The 21571-nt window shown below is 57.8% G+C and overlaps 1 protein-coding gene across 1 annotated transcript in view; it reads right to left on the bottom strand.

Annotated features, from left to right (window-relative positions):
• Nucleotides 1-16920, bottom strand: part of EEIG1 (estrogen-induced osteoclastogenesis regulator 1) — a 33741-nt gene extending 16821 nt beyond the window's left edge. Inside the window, exon 1 of the mRNA XM_080819619.1 lies at nt 16392-16920. Within this exon, the coding sequence (XP_080675745.1) occupies nt 16392-16537 (146 nt within the window). The 5' untranslated portion in view covers nt 16538-16920. The remainder of the gene's footprint in view (nt 1-16391) is intronic.
• Between the last annotated feature and the right edge of the window lie 4651 nt (nt 16921-21571).

A 21571-nucleotide genomic window follows, 5' to 3' on the forward strand; every position in this document is an offset into this window, starting at 1 on the left:
CCCAGGAGCCGGAAGCAGCTGCTGGAGACCTGAGGAGGAAGCTCACAGTGTTGGGCGTGTGGAAACACCCAGAGGAATTAGGATTAGTGTCTGGGAACAAAAGCTGATATACGGGATTGTAGGCTCTCTCCCTTCCCCTTTGTGAGTCTGCCCTGGGAACAAGGGCCAGGAAGCCTGAGGCCCTCTCCGGGTTCCTGTGGGCCTGCCAGGCCCGGCCACGCAGTGCCCTCCCAGGCTCAGGTAACAGGCGCCTTCCTCTCCCTCCACAGGAAGATGCGCCGGGACAGGGCTCTGGGGATCAGCGCTGGGCCTCCCCGTTGTTTCCACAGGGCTCTAAACACACACTATTAAGCGCCACCACTCCCACGGGAAGAGGCTCACAGCCCCACCCCGGCCCAGCCCCAGAGGTCACGGCAAGGGCAAAACAAACACCTCGGCAGCGGCCCCTTCCCGAAGGCCTACTGTGTGCCACCCGGCACTCCTCAACCCTGCCAGGTGGCTGTTACCGGGCCTGCCTCGTGGGTGACGGGGGTGAGGCTCCGAAAGGCTGAGTGCCTCTCCCAAATGCTTCGAGGCCCAGAGGCCAGCCTGTTCCCTGAGCCCCCGTCCAAGAACCAGAGACGACGGCCCAGCCTGGCCCCGGCCCCACAGCCGCCTCTGCAGAGAGGGAGGCCCAGGCTTGGGACAGGGGCAATGGAGGGAGAGCAACACCGGCACAGGGCAGGGAAGGGGTGCTCATAAGAAGTGCAGGAGTGGGGCGCCAGGGGGCCTCAGGTCATGATCTCAGGGTCCTGGGATCCAGCCCCAGCATCAGGCTCTCTGCTCCGCAGGGCGCCTGCTTCCCCCTCTCCCTCTGTCTGCCTCTCTGCCTACTTGTGATCTCTCTTTCTGTCAAATAAATAAGTAAAATCTTTAAAAAAAAAAAAAAAAGTGCAGGAGAAAGGATGCCAAGCAGGAGGCCATGAGCCCCAGAGGGAGCTGGCCAGGCTGGGTCTGTGGGAACCTTAGGAGCTGGACTCCCTCGTGAACCTTTTACTGAGCACTTAGTGGGTACAGGTACTGCTGAGGCCCTGGGGATATGACCCGTGAACCAAACAGAAATCCCCACCTTCCAGGAGCTTAGTCTGGCAAACCGAGGCGCACGCGCGAGTCACAGCGGTGAGTGCCCTAGAGGGCCGGGTGGGGGGTGCATGAGGGAAGGAGACCAGGGAAGGCAACATCTGAGCAAGGAGCTGAAGCAGGTGAGGCAGGGACCCACACCGTGGGGGAGCAGCAGCCCGGCCAGCGTGGAAGGAGCAGGGCAGGGCAAGCAGGGGCGTGCTGGGAGGGAAGCAGGAGAGGGGATCTTGGCTGCAAGCTTCCAAACCGTGGTGAGGTGCCAGTGGTCACGGGTGCCCACGTATGCACAGGTAGGTAGGGAAGCACAGCAGAGACCAAGGGAGGAGGAGTTTTCTCTTCCTTTTGAACTGAACGATCAGTGTGGCTTTTTTTTTTTTTTAAAGATTTTATTTATTTATTTGACAGACAGAGATCACAAGTAGGCAGAGGCAGGCAGAGACAGAGAAGGGGAAGCAGACTCCCCGCTGAGCAGAGAGCCCGATGTGGTGCTTGATCCCAGGACCCCGGGATCATGACCTGAGCCGGAGGCAGAGGCTTTAACCCACTGAGCCACCCAGGTGCCCCCAGTGTGGCTTCTTTTAAAAGCATGACTGGGGGCACGTGTGGAGATGAGCTCCGGGTTGTTATACACAACTAATGAATCGTTGAACACGACATCAAAAACTAATGATGTACTGTATGTGGGCTAACTGAACAGAATAAAAATAAAAAATAAAAATAAATGTAAAAAAGCATGACTGGGGGAGAAATGAACTCCTCTGGGAGGGCTCAGCGTTGCCATGAGGTCCGAGGCCACAAAGCCACCATAGGGAATGACCCCCAGGAATAGCAGTGGCCTTGTGCAAGACCCCTTAAGGGTGACTAGGACTGCAAAAGCCAAGTGCCACCTCACACCACTGTGACCTTGGGGCACTGTGGGTGCAGGGTACAGGGACCTGGCCTGGGCGTCCATGCCCATCTGCAATGACAGCAAGCACAGGGAGCGCCTGTCTCAGAAAGACAGGGAGTGTGGAAGAATGAAAACCAATGAGTATTTATGAAGAAAAATCGTAAATAAGACGTTTGTTAAGAAAACACAGGACTAGGCGTCCCCACTGTTTGCCCTGCCGATGTGGCTCAGGACGGGCTGGAAAACAGAACCGTCCAGATGGCGCAGCCAAGCCCAGAGAGGAGGCTATCCAGAGCACTGGAGCCCGGGCTCCCAGGCAAGGGGCTTGTTCCTCGGCATGCTGGCATGAGGGGACAGTGGTCAGAGGAAGGAGGGAGCTCACAGCAGGTCTGGCCAGGGTGATGAGGGACACCAGGGCCCATCTTCTTCATTTCTGTCCAAGAATCATTTCTATAATCAAAATTTAAATTGAGGGGCAATAAATAATAATAAATAAATAAATAAAATCTTTTAAAAAATTTTTTAAATTGAGAAATGAATAAACGGAGTGAGGTTAGAAGGGCTGGTCAAAAGCCAGAGGGGGTGTGACCCCTCATCTCCCTGATTCAAGGCCTGGGCCCAGACCCTCCCACAGGACCACGTGCCCCTGCCTGGGGTTTCAAGCATGAGTCCCCCCCAGGTCCATACTGCCGGGGACAGGTAATTACAGAGACTGAGTTTTCAGGGGAGTTTTGTTTTTAGCTTTAAGATATACAATTAGACGTCCGAATCCCAGGGAGGCGTGGGGAGCCCTCCACCCACCGCAGCCCACGGTGGCCAGCCCAGTGGCAGAATTCAGTTATTTCTGGGTTGTCCTAAAATAGGGCAGAGCACCACAGGAGGCTGCTGTCCTCAGCCCAGCAGAATTCCCTCGGAGCACCCCCGGCCCCAAATCCCGACCAAGGCCTCTATTACACATCCACAGAGACTTACTGTGGGTGCCAGCTTGGCGTGGCGCCTGGGTGGGTGTGGGGACGCAGCAGGGGCAGACCTTGCGGAGGAGGTCCCAGTTGAGTGGGGGAGACAGACACTTCCCAAGTGACTAATAACTGCCACCAGCCTCCGAGAGGGCAGAAAGGGTCTTGAGCTGATCTGGGGCAGGGGCGGGGCAGTGACCCTGGAGCTGGGACCCAGAGGTTGAGGTTGGCCAGGTAAAGATTAGAGGAGATGTCCCAGGCAATGGGAACAGCCCAAGAAGACCCCAAGGGAAGGAGGGGGCTCCCGGGAAGAGGTGAGAGAAGGCCAGTGTGTTAATTAATTGGTAGTAAAAGCAGGTCCTGTTCATTTAGCTTGTGCTATAGGATACGTGTTTCATATTTGTGACCAACTGAACTCTACCACAGTCCTATGAGGTATGTGCCATTATCACATTCCCATTTCACAGATGAAGAAACTGAGATCTATAGAAGACAGGATAGGCCCCAAGTCACAGAACAGGGTTGGATGCTGACCTGAGGTGGCCTGACACCAAGGCCACACCTTCAGTTCTTCCCTGTGTCAGTTCCCCTTAAAAGCAGGAAGGGTAAGTGGGCACACCTGGGAGGAGGGAAATGCTTCTTTCCAGACCCCAGCCTCAAAGGCTGTGAAGGGTGGCAGGTCAGGTTGACATGAGCCACCACCCTCAGCCTCTCAGCATGAGAGGCTGGTCAGAAATTCAGGATTCCCAGCAGGAGCGACCCCAGAGTCCAGACTCCCTGGTTCTCCAAGGCCGGCCCACTGCCACATCCCCAGCCCCTGGCCCAGGCCAGCCTTACCACCCAGGAAGTGCAAAAAGATCCCAGAGCCTTAGCACCCCCAGGGTCTCCGTCACTCAGGTGACAAGGGGTTCCTACGTGGGAGCCACCTCCTGGCCACAGGCTGCCAAGCCCACAGGGTCCTTGCAGACAGGAACAAAAGAGGCCATTTGGTGCCTCTCTCTGGAGCTGGAGTGAAGATGCGGCACGGCCTGCAGTCATCAGGGGAACAGAAAGTTTTAGGAGAAGGGAACCAGGGTATCAGTGGGGCAGCCCCTGGAATGGGCTTCAGCGGAATCCTGCGCCCACCATCAGCCTTCACCCTCCCAGCCGGATGGCCTCGTCTGCACACCTGCCTCACTACCACCACTGCCCAGCATGGAGCCCCGGTCCGGCAGGGAGCAGCTCAGCCATGGCCACAAGCAAGGCCCAGGAGACTCAATGGAACACTGAAAACCCTCGGCTCAACACACGGATTCCCAGGCGCTGCCACAACTAGACTACAGGGCAGGGGTCTCTCTCAATCTTAGCGCTACTGACGTTTGGAGACGGAGATTCTTGGGGTCCTGGGGGGAACCCTGTGCACTGCAGGATATCCAGCAGCATCCTGCCAGTATCGTAACACCAGCTGTAACGACCAAAAATGCCTTTAGACGCTGCCAACTGTCCCCCCAGGGGACAAAGTCACCCCCATTAAGAATCACTGCTGCAGGCCTTGGGCCAAACCCGACACAGGGCTCGATCTCACGACCCTGAGATCACAACCCGAGCCGAAATCAAGAGTGGGACGTTTAACTGACTGAGCCACCAGGCACCCCATGGGCCGAACTTCTTAAACAAGCTAATGTGGAATTTTGATGCAGGAGGTGGGCCTCCAGCTAAAAGAGGGGCATACCCAGGAGCACTGAGGGGGACCCCAGGGACCTCCCAGCCCCAGCTGGGCTCCTGGGTGCCTGAGAGGGCTGGTCCCTGGATTCTTCCCATCCGGCCCCTACAGTGACAGGGAACCAGAGCGAGGCTGCATCACTAAGTCCCTCCCAGCGGGTCCAGCAGCCCCAGGGGGCAGGGGGGCTGTCAGGGAGCCCAGGAACCCAGCCAGCGCCTCCCCGGCCACGCCCACTCCATGATCTCGAGTCCTTGGCCGGGATCCTGAGGGAGCGAGCGGTCGGTCGTCGGTCGCAGTGATGCAGCCAAGGTTCCGGGCTGATGAAACACAGCCCGGGCCGGGAGAGGCAAGAGTCTAATAAGGAAACAATTTAAATCGACAACATCTGCCTGTGTTTCCCCGAAGAGAAGAGTGTACAGCCGCCTGGGGAGGGGCCCGCCCCGGGGACCAGCCAAGGCGTCCATCCAGGGGCCGTGGGGCGGTGGAGCTTCCATCCCAGCGACGCGGCCAACGTGGCAGCCCAGCAGCCTCTGGCTCCTGCCAGGAATCCAGGGCTGCGCGCAAGGGAAGCAGCTTGCGGCAGTTCTGCCACCGGCAGCCGCTCTTCCCGCAACAGGATGAGGCAGCAGTCAGTTCCTAGAGGCCGGCCACCCTGCTGACACCGGAGTGCTCGGGGAGGTGGGGGGAGGGCTGTCACCAGACACCTCAAGACCCCTCCTCTGCTCCCCTGCTCCTGGCCCGGGAGTAAAGGCTGGCATCAGCGGGGGACCCATGGGAGTCCAGACTGGACAGGCCGCCGGGGGCTGCAGCAACTGCGGACTGAAAAAGGAGTAGGGGGCCAGCCAGTCACTCAGGCTTGGTGGGGAAGCATCAGGGTCAGGCGTAAGGACTCTGGAGTCAGGCACAGCTGAGTTGTAACCCTGCTGCTCACCAGCCCCAAAGCTGGAGCCGGATCAAAAAGCCACAGCAGCCAGCGGCCCGCGTCCCCGTTTACAGACACAGGCACGTAGCCTCCCCGCTTGGCCTTCGGTATCCAGTCAGGCCACAGGGGCGGCTTCCCCACCACTTGGGGAGACCTGTGGATGCTTTTCCCATCTGACAATAACGGGCCACTCCCTCTTGCTCTTATAGCCCAAGAGGAGTTCAAGCCATTGAAAGGATCCAAAGTAAACCTCTAGCTTTGACCAAATGCTGGTCCAATCCCACGCACCTGGACAAAGATGCCCTCTGTACCCAGTGTTGCCCAGCGGGGCTCCTGTTTCCTAGGCATCCTGACCCATACGTCAGGAATTAACTCTCTGTAAGCATGACCACCGCCTACTTCTCAGATGAGCAAACTCTCAAGAAGTCCCCTGGTCACACAGGACATGCTGATCTGTCCTCCCAAGCCCTACCTCAGGAGCGCACCCTGGGAGGGCGCTCACGTTGAATGGGGGATGTGGCTGCAACCATCAGGAGTAACTCAGAGGGTCCAGCAGGAAGCCAGGCACGCCAGGCCCCTAATGGAGCCTCCCCTTCCCCACCCCAGACCATATATCTGGATGTTTCCCCCAGCCTTGAACCTTGCTGGGATATCCCAGGAGGTACACCGGCAGGTGGCTCAGGCAGGCATGTCTAGGCCGCTCCTGGCTGACTCACATCTGAGTGGCATTTGAATCCTCCAAGGAAGGAAAGAGACAGGCAGGCGGGAGAGAATCCCATCCTCAGAGGCCTGTGAATGGCTGGTCCTGAGCAAGTCAGGGAGATGTCCCTATCCTCTGAGTCCCTACCCAACCCCATCAGGCCTTTCCAGAAAGCACCCTTCCCCCAACTACTGCAGCCAGACAAATCACTTCCTCTTCTGGGCCTGGGTCCTAGGTATGGTGAAAACAGAACAAGACTCCTGTGTCTCAGAGCACAGAGCTTCAAGAGGCGGGGCCCTTGTCTCACTCACTGCTGCTTCTGAGTCCGGAAGAGGGCACCTGGCACCGAGTAAGTACTCAGGAAGTGTCTAATGACTAAATTAGTGACCTTCGCAGCCCTGTTCCCACAAGGACTACCACAGCCCTTCTTACAATGCTCCTTCCCAGGGCGCCTGGGTGGCTCAGTGGATTAAAGCCTCTGCCTTCGGCTCAGGTCATGCGTGGTCTCAGGGTCCTGGGATCGAGCCCCGCATCAGGTTCTCTGTGCAGCAGGGAGCCTGCTTCCTTCTCTCTCTCTGCCTCTCGCCTACTTGTGATCTCGGTCTGTCAAATAAATAAATAAAATCTTCAAAAAAAAAAATGTTCCTTCCCCCTTTAGGAAAGGGGCCTTCGGCTGTGGTTGGGCCATGTCCTCTGCAGGGTCCAAGGGGTCAAGGGTTATTGCCACCTCTGGATCCGTCCCTAGGTGTTCCCACTGCCCCACACATGGCTCCTTGGTCTTCTCTGAGGTGACTAAGGGATGCTCAGCGAACAGTCATTCAGAGTCACGTCTCCTCACAGACTCAGACGTCTTTTTCCAGCCATCTTCAGCATCTCCCCAAGATTCCAACCACAGGACAAAGGGCTCAGGGTCAGGTGGGACCATGAGGCCCTGACTCACCAATCCCTACCTTCTCCTCAACACTTGATTCTCCTGCAGACTCATGCAGACCCTAGCCAATCACTGCCTCTGTCATTCACTCATGCCACACACATTTACCAAGCATCTACTGTACTGAGTCCAACCCTGAGGAGGACCCTGGAGAAACATCCAGAATAAGCCTGGGCCTCAGTCTTGTCTGCAGCCAAAATGCATGTGGCCATTCTCATTCAGGTCCATGTGATTCCTCTTTAGCCAACTCAAAACCTTTCGGAGGTGCTGGAGCCTTCTCTTGGCATTCAGGGAGAGTCATTCATTCCAGTCAGTCATTCCCAAAGAGAGGGGTCAGGGCCAGAGCAGGCGGGAGAAGCCAATGCCTCCCCTCCCCTATGGTGCTCAGAACTCCTCTGAGAGCGGATGCAGTTAATGGTCTCCCCCCGCTCACGGGCCCCAGGTCAGGGACCACGGCTGTCTTGGTCATTGCTGGGCCCAGTGCCCAGTGCAAGGCCAGGGCAGCAGCCTGGCTCTAATCACAAATGTTTGCTGACTGGGTGAGCCATAGGAAGAGAGAAGAGAAACAATTAAAAGGAGAGACAGAGGAATATGGACCTTTCCCTTCTGCTCCTGCCCTTGGGTTCCCTCCAATAACTGTCCTGGATTCATACTGATCACAGCCAGTCTTCGCTGAGCATTTACTCTGTGCCACAGGCTATGCTGGATATACAACCGGCATTAGTCCACTTAATCCAAACACCAAGCAGCTTACCACCCCATTTCACAGATGAGGAAAAGCAAGGCTCAGAGAGATCCCGTGGTCTGGCAGCCTCAGGAGCCCATCCTCCCTCTGAACTGCCAAGCCCCCACAGGCCAGCAGCCCCTGCTGGGGTTTTGCAAGCAGCAGAAGGAAAATCTGCAGCCAGAGAAGACCGTTGGCAGCTGCCAAGATGAGTTACAGCCTCATAAACAGGAGCGATGCTTATCAGGTCAGGACAGCTCAAGACTGCCCCACCGGCAAGACCCTGGAAAGACAGGACCGCCTCCAGACTTCCAGGCAGCCAAGAAAGCACCTCATTTTTGTCTAGAGGTGCCCAGCACTCACAGAGGCGTGGACGTCTCACGGCTGTTGCTGACACACATGTGTGCACATGCTGTCAGCGTTCAGCTCACAGATTCTCAGAACAGCCCCCTATAACCAGCCCCCAAGAAGCAGGACAGGCCCCAGAAGCCGCTTGCAGGCATGACTGCCACCCCAACAAAGAGATCATCACCCTGACTCATATTAGGGTGGGTTTTTTTGGTTTGGTTTTGTTTTTAAGATTTTATTTATTTGACAGAGAGAAACACAGCAAGAGAGGGAACACAAGCAGGGGGAGTGGGAGAAGGAGAAGCAGACTTCCCACTGAGCAGGGAGCCTGATGCAGGGCCTGAACCCGGGACCCTGGGATCCTGACCTGAGCCGAAGGCAGACGCTTAATGACTGAGTCCTCCAGGCACCCCAAGGGTGGGTTTTTTGAATCACATTGCTTTTGAAGTTTCTATCAACAACAGCACACAGCTCGCTCTTGGCTGCTTCCTGCCCTCCACGTTGTTCGTGACGCCCATCCTGGTTGTGAGTAGCAGCGGCTTGTTCATTCTCACTGCAGAGGAGGCTCAAGCCCTGTTTGGAACCATTCCATGATGACAGCTGACAGCCACCTCCCTTTCTACAAACCGTAGCCCCAAGTGGACAACCCCATGGCTGCCCTTGGTGGTACTAAAATACAAATCTGACTCTTCTGGGGCTCCCCCCTCGGAAAGGTCCAAACCCCTCCCCGTGGCCTGCTGCCACTTCAGGACCCCCCCCCCCCACACCCCAGGCGGCTGGCTCCTCCCCACTCAGCACACCTGCCCTTGCCCTCCCTCTGTCCCAGGCTGCTCTTCTCTCCCACCCGCCCCCTCCTCCCTGGGACCAAACCCAGCACCGTTTCCGGGGAGGGACTCTGTGATGGCAGGGCTTTGCCCCCAGGAGCCCCCACGCCTCCCCCACCCCCACGGAAGGTGTTCAGGAAATTGTGCCCTGCAGGACTGGGAGCCGCAGGTGTGCTCTGCCCCCACATGTCTGCTCTCAGAGAGGAAGCGGTGGCAGGAGAGGATGCCCAGGCTGCCTTCCCCCGAGCCCTCCCCAGCACGGCACCATGCACTTTCTCCCTACTCAGCAAGTTTGCTCTGCTGTCAGCTGCCAGGTGCGTGGCCCTGTGCCGAACAGGTAGCCCTCTCCCCGTCACAAGAGCACCCCCACACCATCTGATGGAGGAAGAAGCCAAGAAAAACAAGGCCTCTGGCCACCGTCAGAGAGCCAGCAAGCAGCCGCCAAGGTCCGACAGCAGAGCCTGGGGTGGGCCCCAGCCCCCTCCTCCTCCCCATCCCACCAGGAGCATCCCCAGCTCCCACAGAGGATCCACCCCCCCACAGCCCATCGGTGCCCCCAGCTGCCTCTCAGTCATGGCCTCTGAGCCCACGGCGGTGCCCAGCTGCCTAGTGTGCGGGTGAAGGCTGCTCCTGACACGGACTGATAGCTCTGGCCCCGGGGCGGGGAGGGGCCGGACCCAAGCAGCTGGCGGTGGCCGGCACACGATCCAGCACCACCAGTGCCCACGCTGGTTCAGTGCCAAGGGAGAAAAGTCCCAGCCCCGTGCCAGCACCAACCGGCAGCAGGAAGCTCCAGAACTAAGAGGCAACAGAGGCCACTCCTGCCCACAGTCTGGGGATGGAGCTAAAAGGCAGGGATAGACTGCAGTGTCCTGAGATGAGGGCCCACAGTGGACAGAGAAGGCAAAAGAGTTCAAAGAAGGCTTCCTAGAGGAGGTGGCTCTTGGGCTGAGCAGGAGTTTAGCCAAGTGCAGCAGTGGGGGAAGGGAGCTTGTGGTCGAGGTAACAGCAGAAGCAAGCAACTAGGAGAGTAAGGTGTGGTGGAAGCAAGGGGAGCACCGGGAGAGGCAGGGGCCTCCCCCGCACTGAGGGGCCCCTGGCTTCCCCACCCACTCCCCTGTCCCCACTCCCCTAACTGGGCGCTTCCACCTCGATTTAGGGCCTGTTGGCCTGTCGGAGTGGGTCCCCAAGCCAGCTGTGGAGAGGGTCCTTTCCCACAGGCAGACCTCACCCCGCCTCCCAGCCCAGGCCCTCCTGGGGAGGGTGCCCCAGATCTCACGGGCTCAGAGCCAAGCACGCCAAGGTGGGGCAGGTTCAAAGCAGTGGGGGCAAGAAAAGCACCGAGACCCACCGGGGACCCTGTGCTCCAGCGTGCTAATAGTCCCCTTAGTCAGGAAGTGTCCGGACCATTCCCACCCCTCTGAAGGGCAGAGAGCCCCATGGAGGAAATGCCGTCTCCCACAGCACCCCAGAGAATTACGAGAGAGAGAGAGAGAGAGACACAGCACCCCAGAGTCAGTCCTGGCCCACCAAGAAGCGCCAGCTGCCATGGGACAGGTCAGGGGTCGGGGGTGGGGGCCGCTGAGGTGCACCACCCAGCCCACCGCTGTGACTCAGCCCAGGGACGGGACGATGGACTGCAGTGTGTCCTGTGCTTCTAGCATGCCCCAGAAGCCAAGCTGGATGTTTGACAGGCATTATCTCACTGTGTCCTCCCAAGAACACTGCGAGGCAGGCACCACCAGCCCCGCTTGGTAGGATCTAAGGGACTAAGCTCCTTGCCCAAGGTCACACAGGCAGCAAGAGGCAGGATGGAACGTCCTTCCCAGCCCTATGTCTGGGGCAGGGCACCAGACTGACCAACTAGGCAGCAAGTCCTCAATTAGAGCCACCTCCCAATGGCTGAACCAAGCTGGCTCTAGGGGGCTGCCGGCTGGTGGCTCTCAGTTGACATCTGGGCAGGGTCAGGGGTCAGCTGCTCCAAGCTTGCATCTGAGAGCTATTCCCTGCCCAAGGTGCCAAAAGAGGCTCAAAGTAGAAACCAAAGTTTTGCAAGCACAGCCCTAAACAGACACCACTACCAGGCGCAGACGGCCGCAGTTTCAGGCCTCATCAAGGCCACAACTGGCTCAGTGGGACCTACAGAGGGCAAGAGGCCCAGGAGATGACAGACTTCAGGTCACAGAGCCCATCTGAAATCATGGGAGCTGGTCTGGTGTGCCCACGACCAGAAGCACTTGCCAGACAAGGTGGAAAATGAAAAGAGCCACCCCCACTGCCCCCACCCCGGTCTCTTTCTGAGCAAATCTGATGTTTCTCGCCTGCTCAAACCACGCCGTGGCTGTCTGGCAGGATGAAGATAAACCCCCTCTGGCTGCCAGGGTGTTAGACCGCCCACCCCCAGCAACACCAGTGACCACAGGGTCACCCCATGGCAGCCACCAGACCGCACACACTGAGTCCTCAGGCTCCCGAGACACGCGAGCAGACATTAGCAGCCGTCACAAGGCTCAGCACAGCTTCCCGAATGTGAGTCGGGACTTTTAGGTACTAAGCAAGCAGAGTTCAAGGGCACTCAGGGCACTCAGGCACCCGATGTCATTGCTGCTGAGAAACCACGACCGAGCTCAACAGGAGGAACAGGCCTCAGGGAACAGCCTTGGCTCCACAGAGCCAGATCACCTCAGGTCAGGGCTCGGCCACTGCCAAGCTGGCAGACAGGTGGCTGGGGGTGCCAGTGTGGCATCTGCCAAAGGTACGGCCGGTGGGAGGCAAAGGCCAGGTCCAAGGAGCAGACATCAAGGCCAGGCCTGGGCTCGGCAGCTTTGGGCTTCACCACAGGCACCAGCAGCACAGTCCGACCCCACAGGGACCCAGTAGCTGGCCTGCTGTCCCCATGGCTGCCTGGGGTGGCCCCTGTGGCTTGCCAGCAGGACTCTCTCCACAGTTGCCTGCCTCCTCACACCCCCCAGGGACCAGGCAGGAGCTCGTAAAACAAGGGCAGCAGACTATGGTGGAGATCCAAAGGTGTGTGGTGGGGTCAGGAGCCCAGAGCAGGTATCCTGTGGAGAAGGCAGCCACAAAGCTTCGGGGCCAAATGCTGCCACATGGCACTCTTGCCAGATACCCAAATTAAAAGAAACTGAAAGTCTAGATTTTTATTCTGCCAAAAACTATTAGGGCACCGTATGGGGCACCAAAATCCTGGCTACATTTCTGGGCGCCCTGTGAACTTCCATCTTCCAGCAGCAACTAAGCACTCGGTGTGGTGTCAGGCGCATCAGGACCAGGAAACCCACCTACCCACTCTGCCTGCCAACCTTCCCTCCAGGCTGCCCGCTCTTCTCCCACTGCCTGTCACCGCGAAGCCGGGCTGGCAAAACCCACCCAGCCAACTCCAGTTATCCCTGACAGGGTGCTGGTCACGTCCCCCTGCCTCTTCCCCACTCAGCAGCCAAAACCCATCATCTGATGGGCAAACCAAGCCACGCTGCTCCCCTGCCCCTCAGCTGGGCCCCCAAGACCAGGATTCAGGCCTGGTCCCCCCACCTTCATCTGCACCAGTCTCTCCCTACTGCTTAGGCCAAGGAGGTGCTCTCTGCCTGTCTCCTCCTGAGAGGACTTGCTAGAAGATACATCAACAGCTCCCTCTCGATCCCTCCCCTGGCACCACCAGCACGTGCATGGGCCAGTCCACAGGATCCGGGCCAGCTGGGCACAGAGACCTCTTGGGATGTTTGGGATTCTTCTTGCCTGAAGGATAGATTGGCTCGAGGCTGGAAGCCTGCACCCAACCTGCCCTGAAGAGACTAAAGCTGCCTCCCAATTCACCAGACTTGGCTGGGACCTCTGCATCCCTCCCAGGACCCCTGGGAAAGCCTCCCAGATACCATTTGGATGCATCTGCCTGGAGGGCCTCCAAGCAGGGACCTTGGCAAATGCCCACTATGCCCCAGGCACAGCCCAGACCTGGCCCCAAATCCACAGGAATGATTTTAGCTTCATCCCCATCTATGGCCCTAGGGCCCCTTTCCCTCTGGATCTAGCTTGATGCCTCAAAAGTATCCAGATTTGGACTTTCCTGTACCACCCCACCCAATAAAAAGAACCTACTTCAAAGGTCTGGGGACATCACATGTAGCTGCCTCCAGCCCTCTGACCACAGAGACAAGGCAGGACTTTGGAGCTGGGCCTGCCCAATTTAAATCACAGCCCTGCCATTCCCTAGCTGAGTGAAATGGGCTGGTCACTTCAGCTCTCCTGAGCCCAATGTCCTCATCAGCTCAAAGGGTGGTTCCAGGGCGCAACTGATCACATCTCCGAGGTGCTCAGCAGGTCCCAAGCATCCAGGAAGTGCACATAAAGGCAGTTTAAACCCTAATGATAAAAAGGCTATCTTCCCAATTACATTAGGAACTGGGTGACTTCTGGCAGATGGCTTCACCCCTCTGGCTTCGGCACCTCCCCCATCTCCAAGGCCAAGAGGATTAATGGGCACACCGCTTGCAAAACACTGGCATAGAACACGGACCCTTGGAACACGGTAGCTGTGAGGATTATGGTTTGTAAGGAGGCCTCAGAAAGATGAGGCTGGGGAACAGCACGACATACCACCTGTTCTACCTGCTCAAATTGGGTCAGGCTGGAGCTGTGTACCCGGCTGTTGCCATGGCACCCAACACAAGGAAACGCTCCAGCTAGGAAGGCGGGCACTGCAGGGGTGGGGCCTCAGGCCTGCTTTACTCAGACAACACCCGTGCAGCCACCAGCAGTCCCTGGGCCATCCCAGAGATCTCTGGGGTTGGGAAGAGGACACTACTGGATCTGGGCCCAAGATCTAAGCAGGTGTCATCACCCCTGACTCTACCCCAACTTCAAAACAACGGGGCCTTGGCCATCTGGAGGGGTGGGCTGTGAGGCGAGGCTCCCTTCCAGGCCGCAGAACAGGATGGGCGGGATGGGCGTGGAGGAGGTAGGAGCCCAGGAACCCCTATCTCCTGGGCAAAAGCCAAAGCAGCTCTAAAGCAGCCTCAGGTCCCAATGTTCCTGTCTGCTCCCTCCAGCCACACCTGCCCAGCAACGGACAGGTACCCAGAACCCACTAAGTGTCCAGCCTGGGGGGCTCAATGTCAGTTCCCCCCTCCACAACCCTGTCAGGTTTCAACCAGGATGAGGGCTGCAAAAGGCTGTTTGGGCTCAGCTGGGATCAGGGAATCCATGGCCCCTTGGCAGGAAGGAAGAAGGGGAGGCAAAGAAATCCAGACACTGTGGGCCAAAACCTGGAACTTTCCAGACTTTCCCAGATGAGGGGGGCAGGTTTAGGGCAATGGAAAGGCTGACAGGTAGGGTGACAGCGGCCCTAGTGCCTGGGAGGACACCTCAGTCTGGGGCTAAATATGTATTCCTCAGTGGGATCTAAGACTCTGTCCACCCCCAGCTCACGTGTGGGCCCTCTGTTGACTCTCACTGGTACCTGCCAAGAAGTGGGAGGCCTGGGGCCTCGGGCCTGGACCTCTCTGCCATAGTAACCACGACTGATGTTGACAGTTTGCCTGAACCAGACGTGGCAAAGCCGTTATCAATTATCCTCACAACTCTAGGGGCAGGTATGATTTCTCCCATTTCATAGACAAGGAAATGAAGGTTCAGAGGTAGAACAGGGTAATGGTTAAAAGCACACCCTGAAGGAACTTGGGCTCTGCTGTATTAGCTCAGGCAAATCACTCCCTCCCTGAGCCTCAGTTTTCACCTCTGTAAAATGGGGATAATAATCCTACAGTTTCCCCCACATCCCCACCTCCACCCCACTCCATGGCATAGTCCAGGAATTAAGGAAAAAGTGCTAGTAAAATGGGACCCCCACACCAACAATTGCTGGTTCTTGGAATCTGAGAGGTTAGGTAACTAGCCCAAGGTCACCAGTCGGTGAGTGGCCGACCCCAGACCCTAACTCTGAGCACACCCTTTCCCCAAAACCTTGGGCCGCTCTGTGGGTGGCCACAGGATCAGGATCACAGCCTTCCCAGGCAGTGGAGGACTGCCACCAGCCCCCACAGCAAAGGGCAGCCCTTCTCTGAATTCCTCAGATAAGCAGTTCCTGGCGGTCTGGGGAGCCTCTAGGCCTAAGTGGGCCCAAGCACAGAGAAAAGGCACCCCACCCTGTCTGCACCGGAGATTTCTAAATCTGGGTTAGGCTCTATGCCTACCTCACCCCCCAACCAGACCCCCTTGCCCACGTCCTCCCAGACCACCAGATTCATCCAACAGGTCTCCAAATAGGCCAAGTTCAGTTGACAAGTGCCTCCTGTGAGGTCCCTGGAAAGCCACTTACTTCCTCTTTCTAGGCCTCAGTTTCCCCAGCTCAGAACTGCAAGGCAGCTCCAGCTAACTGGGCCCACAAGGAGGCCTGAGGAGCAAAGGGATGGACCAGGGAAAGGAACCAGCATGTCCTAGGCACTGGGCCAGGCCCTGTACGGCACTCTATCTACAGAAACTTCTCCACAACTCTGACGGAGACCTGTATTGGGCCCAGAAAGCAACAGCGCGAAGACTCGAACTCCCATCTGTCAAACTCCCAGACACTCTCCCCCGCAAGCCCCAACTATATGACCCTAGATGGGCCCAGTCAGTGGGTGCAGCTCGGGAACTCAGTCACCCTCAACAATGAGCTGGACAGCTGGACCCGCAAGATGGGGAAGAACCCAGAAACCAAACTGGACCGAGGGTCCAGTCATAGAGGGTGGCAGCCTCTTCGACAAGGGCGTTTGCCATGCAAAGTAGCCCAGCCACAGCCAGGAGAGGACAGACACTCAGAGAGGGCAGGCCAAAATCCAGCCACCTCCCTCCAGCCAGACGGGGAGTGCCTGGGAACCTGTGGCTGGCCCAGGCTCTAAATCATATGACAGCCCAAGCGGCCAGCTGGGTGCAAGGTGGCCTGGAGTACTCCTCCCATCCCAGCCCCTCCAGGCACAAATCCCGGTGGGCTCTTTGTGCAAGTCTGAGGAATGGGCCAGTGTGCAGGACCCCCAAAAGGGCTGAAAGAATGAACCTCCAGCTATCCAGCTGGTCACCTGCAGACGGGGGGTGACCGGCACCCTGCCAGTTTCCTCAGGCCCAGACCTCCCAGATCACTCAGTCCTGCCTTGTGCAAACCTGCCCCAGACACACAATCCCCAGGACTCTCTGGGCCCACAGGGGCGCTTCCACGTGTCAAGTGGCTAGATCTGGCTCATTACCACCCCCCCTCCCCTGCAGGCGCGACTGCCCCAGCTCCTACCTTGACGACAAGCTGACAAAATCCCCTCCATCCAGCAGCCGGACCTTGCAGAAGAGGACTCCGTTCACGAAGGGGACCGCAGTCAGCTCCTCCAGGGTGAAAGTGGTTTGGAATTTGAATTTCTTCTTCTTCATCAAGAAAGCCATGAGCAAGTTCCCTGAGTCTGAAGCCCCGAAGGCCAAAAAAGGGGGGGAAGCCAGAAATCCCCAGGATTCCTTTCCCTACACCACACCCCCTCCTCAAAACATCAGAGCCGGATCCCGCCCAGATGGTGGCGAAGACGGCCGAGCAGGCGGGGATCTAAGTCCGGAGGGCCCAGGTCTGAGCGACCAGTCCAGTTCGCGGGCCGGCTGGCTTCACCGTCGGGGTGCCGGGGCTCGGAGCGGCTCGGAGCGGCCGGGGGCTTCACCGGCATGTAAACAGAGGGGCATGGCCCAGGAGTCAGGGGCAGGGGCGGCGGGCGGCGCGCGAGCGGCCGCGGTGGCGGGCAGCATCCCGCACCGCGGTCTCCGGGGAGCTCTCGCCGCGCTACTCCGCGCGGCTGGCGGACCGGTGAGGCCGAGGGCGGCGGGCGGCCCCGCCCCCGCCCCGCTGGCGGCCGGGGGAGGCGCCCTCGCCGCGCACACGCCCCCGCACCTGGGCACCCGTCGGCCCGCTCAGGTGAGTCCGGGGCGGCTGAGGGCCCCCAGGGGGCGACCGGGAGCTCTGGGGGCCTCTTCGGGAGGCGCGGCGGGGACACTCCGGGCCGGGAACGGCCGGCCACGGCCCCCTCCGGCCGGGCACCGGGCCCGGGCAGTCGGGGCGCCGCCTCCTCTTCAGTCCTGGGTCCCGCGCCGCGGGCCCCGGCGGAGCTGAGGCGCCTTTCCGGCCGGCCGGTGGCACCCGCCTCGCTCGCCGCCTCTGTCCAGCACCCCGCGAGCAGCAGCGCCGCCCCCTGTGCTCCGGACACGGCCGCCCGAGCCCGACGCTGTGCGGCGCCACTGGGAGAATGCTGAGGCCCAGCGCGGCCGCCCGCGGAGCCGCCGCCGAGCGCGGGAGGGGCGGGGCGCCGGCGGCTCAGCCTGCCCGCAATTGGGCGACCTGGCGGGGCGGGCACGGAGCGCGATTGGCGGACGGGGGCGTGGGGCGGGACTCGCGGGAAGCAGAGGCGGCTCAGGGCGCTTGGATTGGTGCGCCGCGCGGCTGGACCCGCCTCCTCGGTCCGGACGGAGCAGAGGGAAAGGGAGAGGGGCCCCGAGAAGGCAGTGGGAGGTCGCGGGGCGGGAAGCTGGGGCTGGTCCGGCAAGGAGGAGGGCGCGAGCAGAAGAAAGGAAGAAACAATGAAGAGAAGAAACGAAATGAACACCGGCTATAACGGCCCTCCAGCGTACCCCCAGACGTGAGCTCGGTAGCCACTAAATCAAGGCCAGAGGCAGTGAGTCCCATTTTTCCAAAAACACCCAGAGAGATGGCCAGGACCAGACCAAGCAGGTCTTTCGCTTGGGAATCTGTGGTTCTGAGCACGGAGAAGGAAGTGTCTGCAAAGGCTTCGCCGTGGGAGTGACTTGGAGAGCAGTTCATCACGCAATCTGTGCGAGACCCAGCTTCTCCCCCAAGCTGCTTTCCAAGCCTTTTGTTGTCGGTTAGCTTCTTAGCTAGTTATTGCTGGTCTCTCTGACTACATTAACTGCCCTGGATAGAAACCGCTTCCAGAGCCTCGTACCTCCTAGGCCCTGGACACACTGTAGTTCATTCATTCAGTCTCCAGATGTTAGGGGGCACTCTGCTTGGAACCAGGCTCGGACCCAGCAGTGACCTCCTGGTGGCCCTCCCGGTCTCCAGCCTAAGCCGAAGATCAGGTGTAGGACGGCGCAACAAATCTGGTAGCTGAGAACTGTGACAGGCACTGGAGGAGCTCGGTTGAGGGAGGATGTATGCCCTGAGTTAGGCAGAGGCCATGCAGAGGGAGCCTCTAGAGGCCTGGAGGACAGAGAACGTGATCCCCGCAGAAGTTGTGAGTACTTCATCTGGCTGCATTAAGATTTGAGAGAGGTAGGGTCAAGAGACGCAGCTGGCAGCCCTCCCCTAGTGGCTGGATCTTACTGGGTCTTGTCGACCAGAGTAAGGAGGGGGGCCACGGACACGTTTTGAACAGGAGAATGACCCAGACCTGTTTTTTGTTGCAAGAAGCTGGTTCTGGCAGCCTGCAGTGTGGAGGAGAAAATACGGGAAACAGGGCCGAGGGGCCTCGTGTTGATCCAGGCAAGAAATGATGAAGGCAGAACCTCAGAGCTGAGAGAAGACGAGAGGTTGGATTTGAGAGGCATTTGGGAGACAGAAATGGATTGGACCTGGGGCTGAGTTAGATCCAGAACATGTAACTGAGGGCTCAAGTTTCTGATTTCCTCAAAATGAGGTGGTGTGACCTCTACTTCCCTCCCGGTGGTCCCATAATTTAGAAAACACAATTAAGCCAGATAGGTGAAAAATGACAAGAGCAGCTCCCACTGCTGTTCTGTATCCCCATGTACAGCCTGGGGTAGTTGAGGCCTAGAAAGTTGAGATCACTGGAACGGGGTCTTAACCATGGAGCACAGGCACCAGAGGGCTAAACTATGCTACCCGCTCCGTGGGGTGTGTTCTCCTTGCTGGTCCTGGCTGGGCCTGCTCCATGGGAAGAGCCTGTGCCCACCTGACCCCAGGAGGGGATTTCAGAGGAGAAGACCAGCCAAGGAGGTCTTAAGGCCTGCCTGGCTCTTCAGCTGTGACCACGAGTAACCCCAAACTGCTCTAACAGGAAGCAGGGTGGGCCCGGCCGCCAGACTTAGCTCGGGTCCGGTATTTATCTCTCTGTAGCCTCAGGGCTGGGAGCCCAGGAAGTTTCCCTTTCCTCATTTCCCAGATGGTGCCTGGGGAAGGGAGAGAGCCTGGTGCCAGTTCAGGATGCTCCATTTGGGGTGAGACAAACCCATATTAGAATCCTGGCTCTGCTGCACATGGGCAGGGTGGCCTTGGTTGGGGACACTGAGGCTTGGGGACTCCTCATGAGAGGGGGTTTAGTGTGATGTGGCTAGGACCACTTGCCCTGAAGCCATCAGAGCAGGATTCAAAATCTGGCTGACTTAACACTACCAGCTGTGTCACACAAGTTTGGGGTGTACTTTTGCATGCACAGAAAGGAATCTTGAAGGATACACCCTAAAACTTTTTTTTTTTTTTTTTAATCTCTAAGTCATAGTTTTTCACCTGTAAAAGGGAACTAAGAATACCAACCTGGGGCGCCGGGCTGGCTCAGTCGGTAGAACATGCGACTCTTGATCTCAGGGCCATGAGTTCAAGGCCCACACTGGGTGTAGAGCTTACTTAAAAATTAAAAAATAGAAAGAAAACCAACCTTTTCAGAATGTTGTGAAGACTTCAAGAGGCCACACCTGCAAATGGCTTAGGCCTGAAGGGACATGGAGATCTGAGCAAGTGGTCAGAACAGAGGCCCAGACCAGTACCCCCAAATCCCCAAGCGTAGCCTGTCCTCCCTACCTGAGGCCCTGAGCAGACATAAGGAAAGCAGAACCTCACAAGATAATTCAGACAAGTGGTCTGGAGAGGAAGACCCAGGAAAATGTGAGAGAGGATGATTGGGTTGGGGTCCCTGGCTTGTGTGAGGGATTATCTCAGCCTAGGCCTACTTAATCAAGAGGACCCTTGGAATGCCTGGGTGGCTCAGTTGGTTCGGTATCTGCCTTCAGGTCAAGTCATGATCCCAGGGTCCTGGGATTGAGTCCCAGGCTCCTTGCTCAGCGGGGAGCCTGCTTCTCCCTCTGCCTGCTGCTCCCCTGCTTGTGCACTCTCTCTCTCTCTCTCTCTGACAAATAAATACATTTTTAAAAAATCTTTAAATAAAGTAATAATAATAAGAAGGAGGAGGAGGAGGAGCACCCAAGCACAGGGAGCTCTGCGGGCAGAAGCAGGGACTGGCGTGTTTGGGGAGCTGTGTGGTGGGAGGGAAGTGGCTAGAAGGAAGGGAGACAGGCATGGGGTCAGGCAGGAGCCTGTTGACATGGGCTGTGTGAGCCCGGGAGGAGTTTAGATTTTATTCTCAGCCCAAAGGGACACCCCTGGAGGATGTAAGCAGGTTAGTGACAAGATCCAAAATGCCTCTTTCAGAGTCCTTTCTGGCTCTGTGGAGAATGGATTGGTTACCAGCGGGCAAGACCAAGCCAGGCACACGGGCGAGGAGGCTAGGACAGCCGTGCCAGCAGGAGATCGGCAGCTCAGACTAGCAAGGAGCCAGGGCACTGGGAAGGGAAAGGGGACACGTGGCGGAGGAAGAGCTCAGCACTTCCTGAGCAACACTGGCCGTTTCTCAGGTAGAGCTTTTGGAGTATCCCCAGGGTTTTGAACTTGACTCAGTGCCACCTGGTTCGTGAAGTCAGGATATAAGTGAGCATAAACACTGGAATGGGAATGGGGAAGGAGGAGGGAACAGAGGGATCTAGTGGGACTGTGACCTCAAGACTAGAATCACAGCTGCAGAAAATGGGAGGCCTGAGAGACTCCTCGCCCTTGTCTGGCCTTGGACAAACTCTTGGGATGCTGTCGACCTCTCTCTCCCCCTCACTGCAGGGCGCACTTCACAGGGTCAGACAGCTCATCCAGGTGTCTGGATGTCCATTTCAGGGCCTGCCACATGCAGACACTCCACAAATGACTGCCTAAGGGACAGATGCCCAGACACACACGTGACGTATGTGTGTATATGTGCACGTGCGCATGGGTGGATGGGTAGACGGCTAGATGGGTGGATGGACGACGGGTGGGCGGATAACTGTAGATATAACCACATCACCTTCTACTCTAAAACTCCTCAGTACTGCCAGTAACTACCAAAATTTAGGGTGCATAATTCCTTTTTTTTTTTTTTTAAGATTGATTTGTTTATTTGAGAGAGAGAGCGTGTGCTCGCTCAGGTGCGTGAGCAGGGGAGGGACAGAGGAAGAGGGAGAGACTGTCTGCAGGCAGAATCCCCGCTGAGCGTGGAGCCCAAGGCAGGGCTCAACCCCAGGACCTGGAGATCATGACCTGAGCCAAAATCCAGAGTCGGCCGCTTAACCAACAGAGCCACCCAGACACTGAGAGCATATTTCCTTTTAAAGTAAGTTATCCAATAACAGCAGTCACATGTGCAGGTGAAGATACATGTG

The sequence above is a fragment of the Martes martes genome, assembly GCF_963455335.1.
Source record: "Martes martes genome assembly, chromosome: 12".
Classification (NCBI taxonomy): Eukaryota; Metazoa; Chordata; class Mammalia; order Carnivora; family Mustelidae; genus Martes; species Martes martes.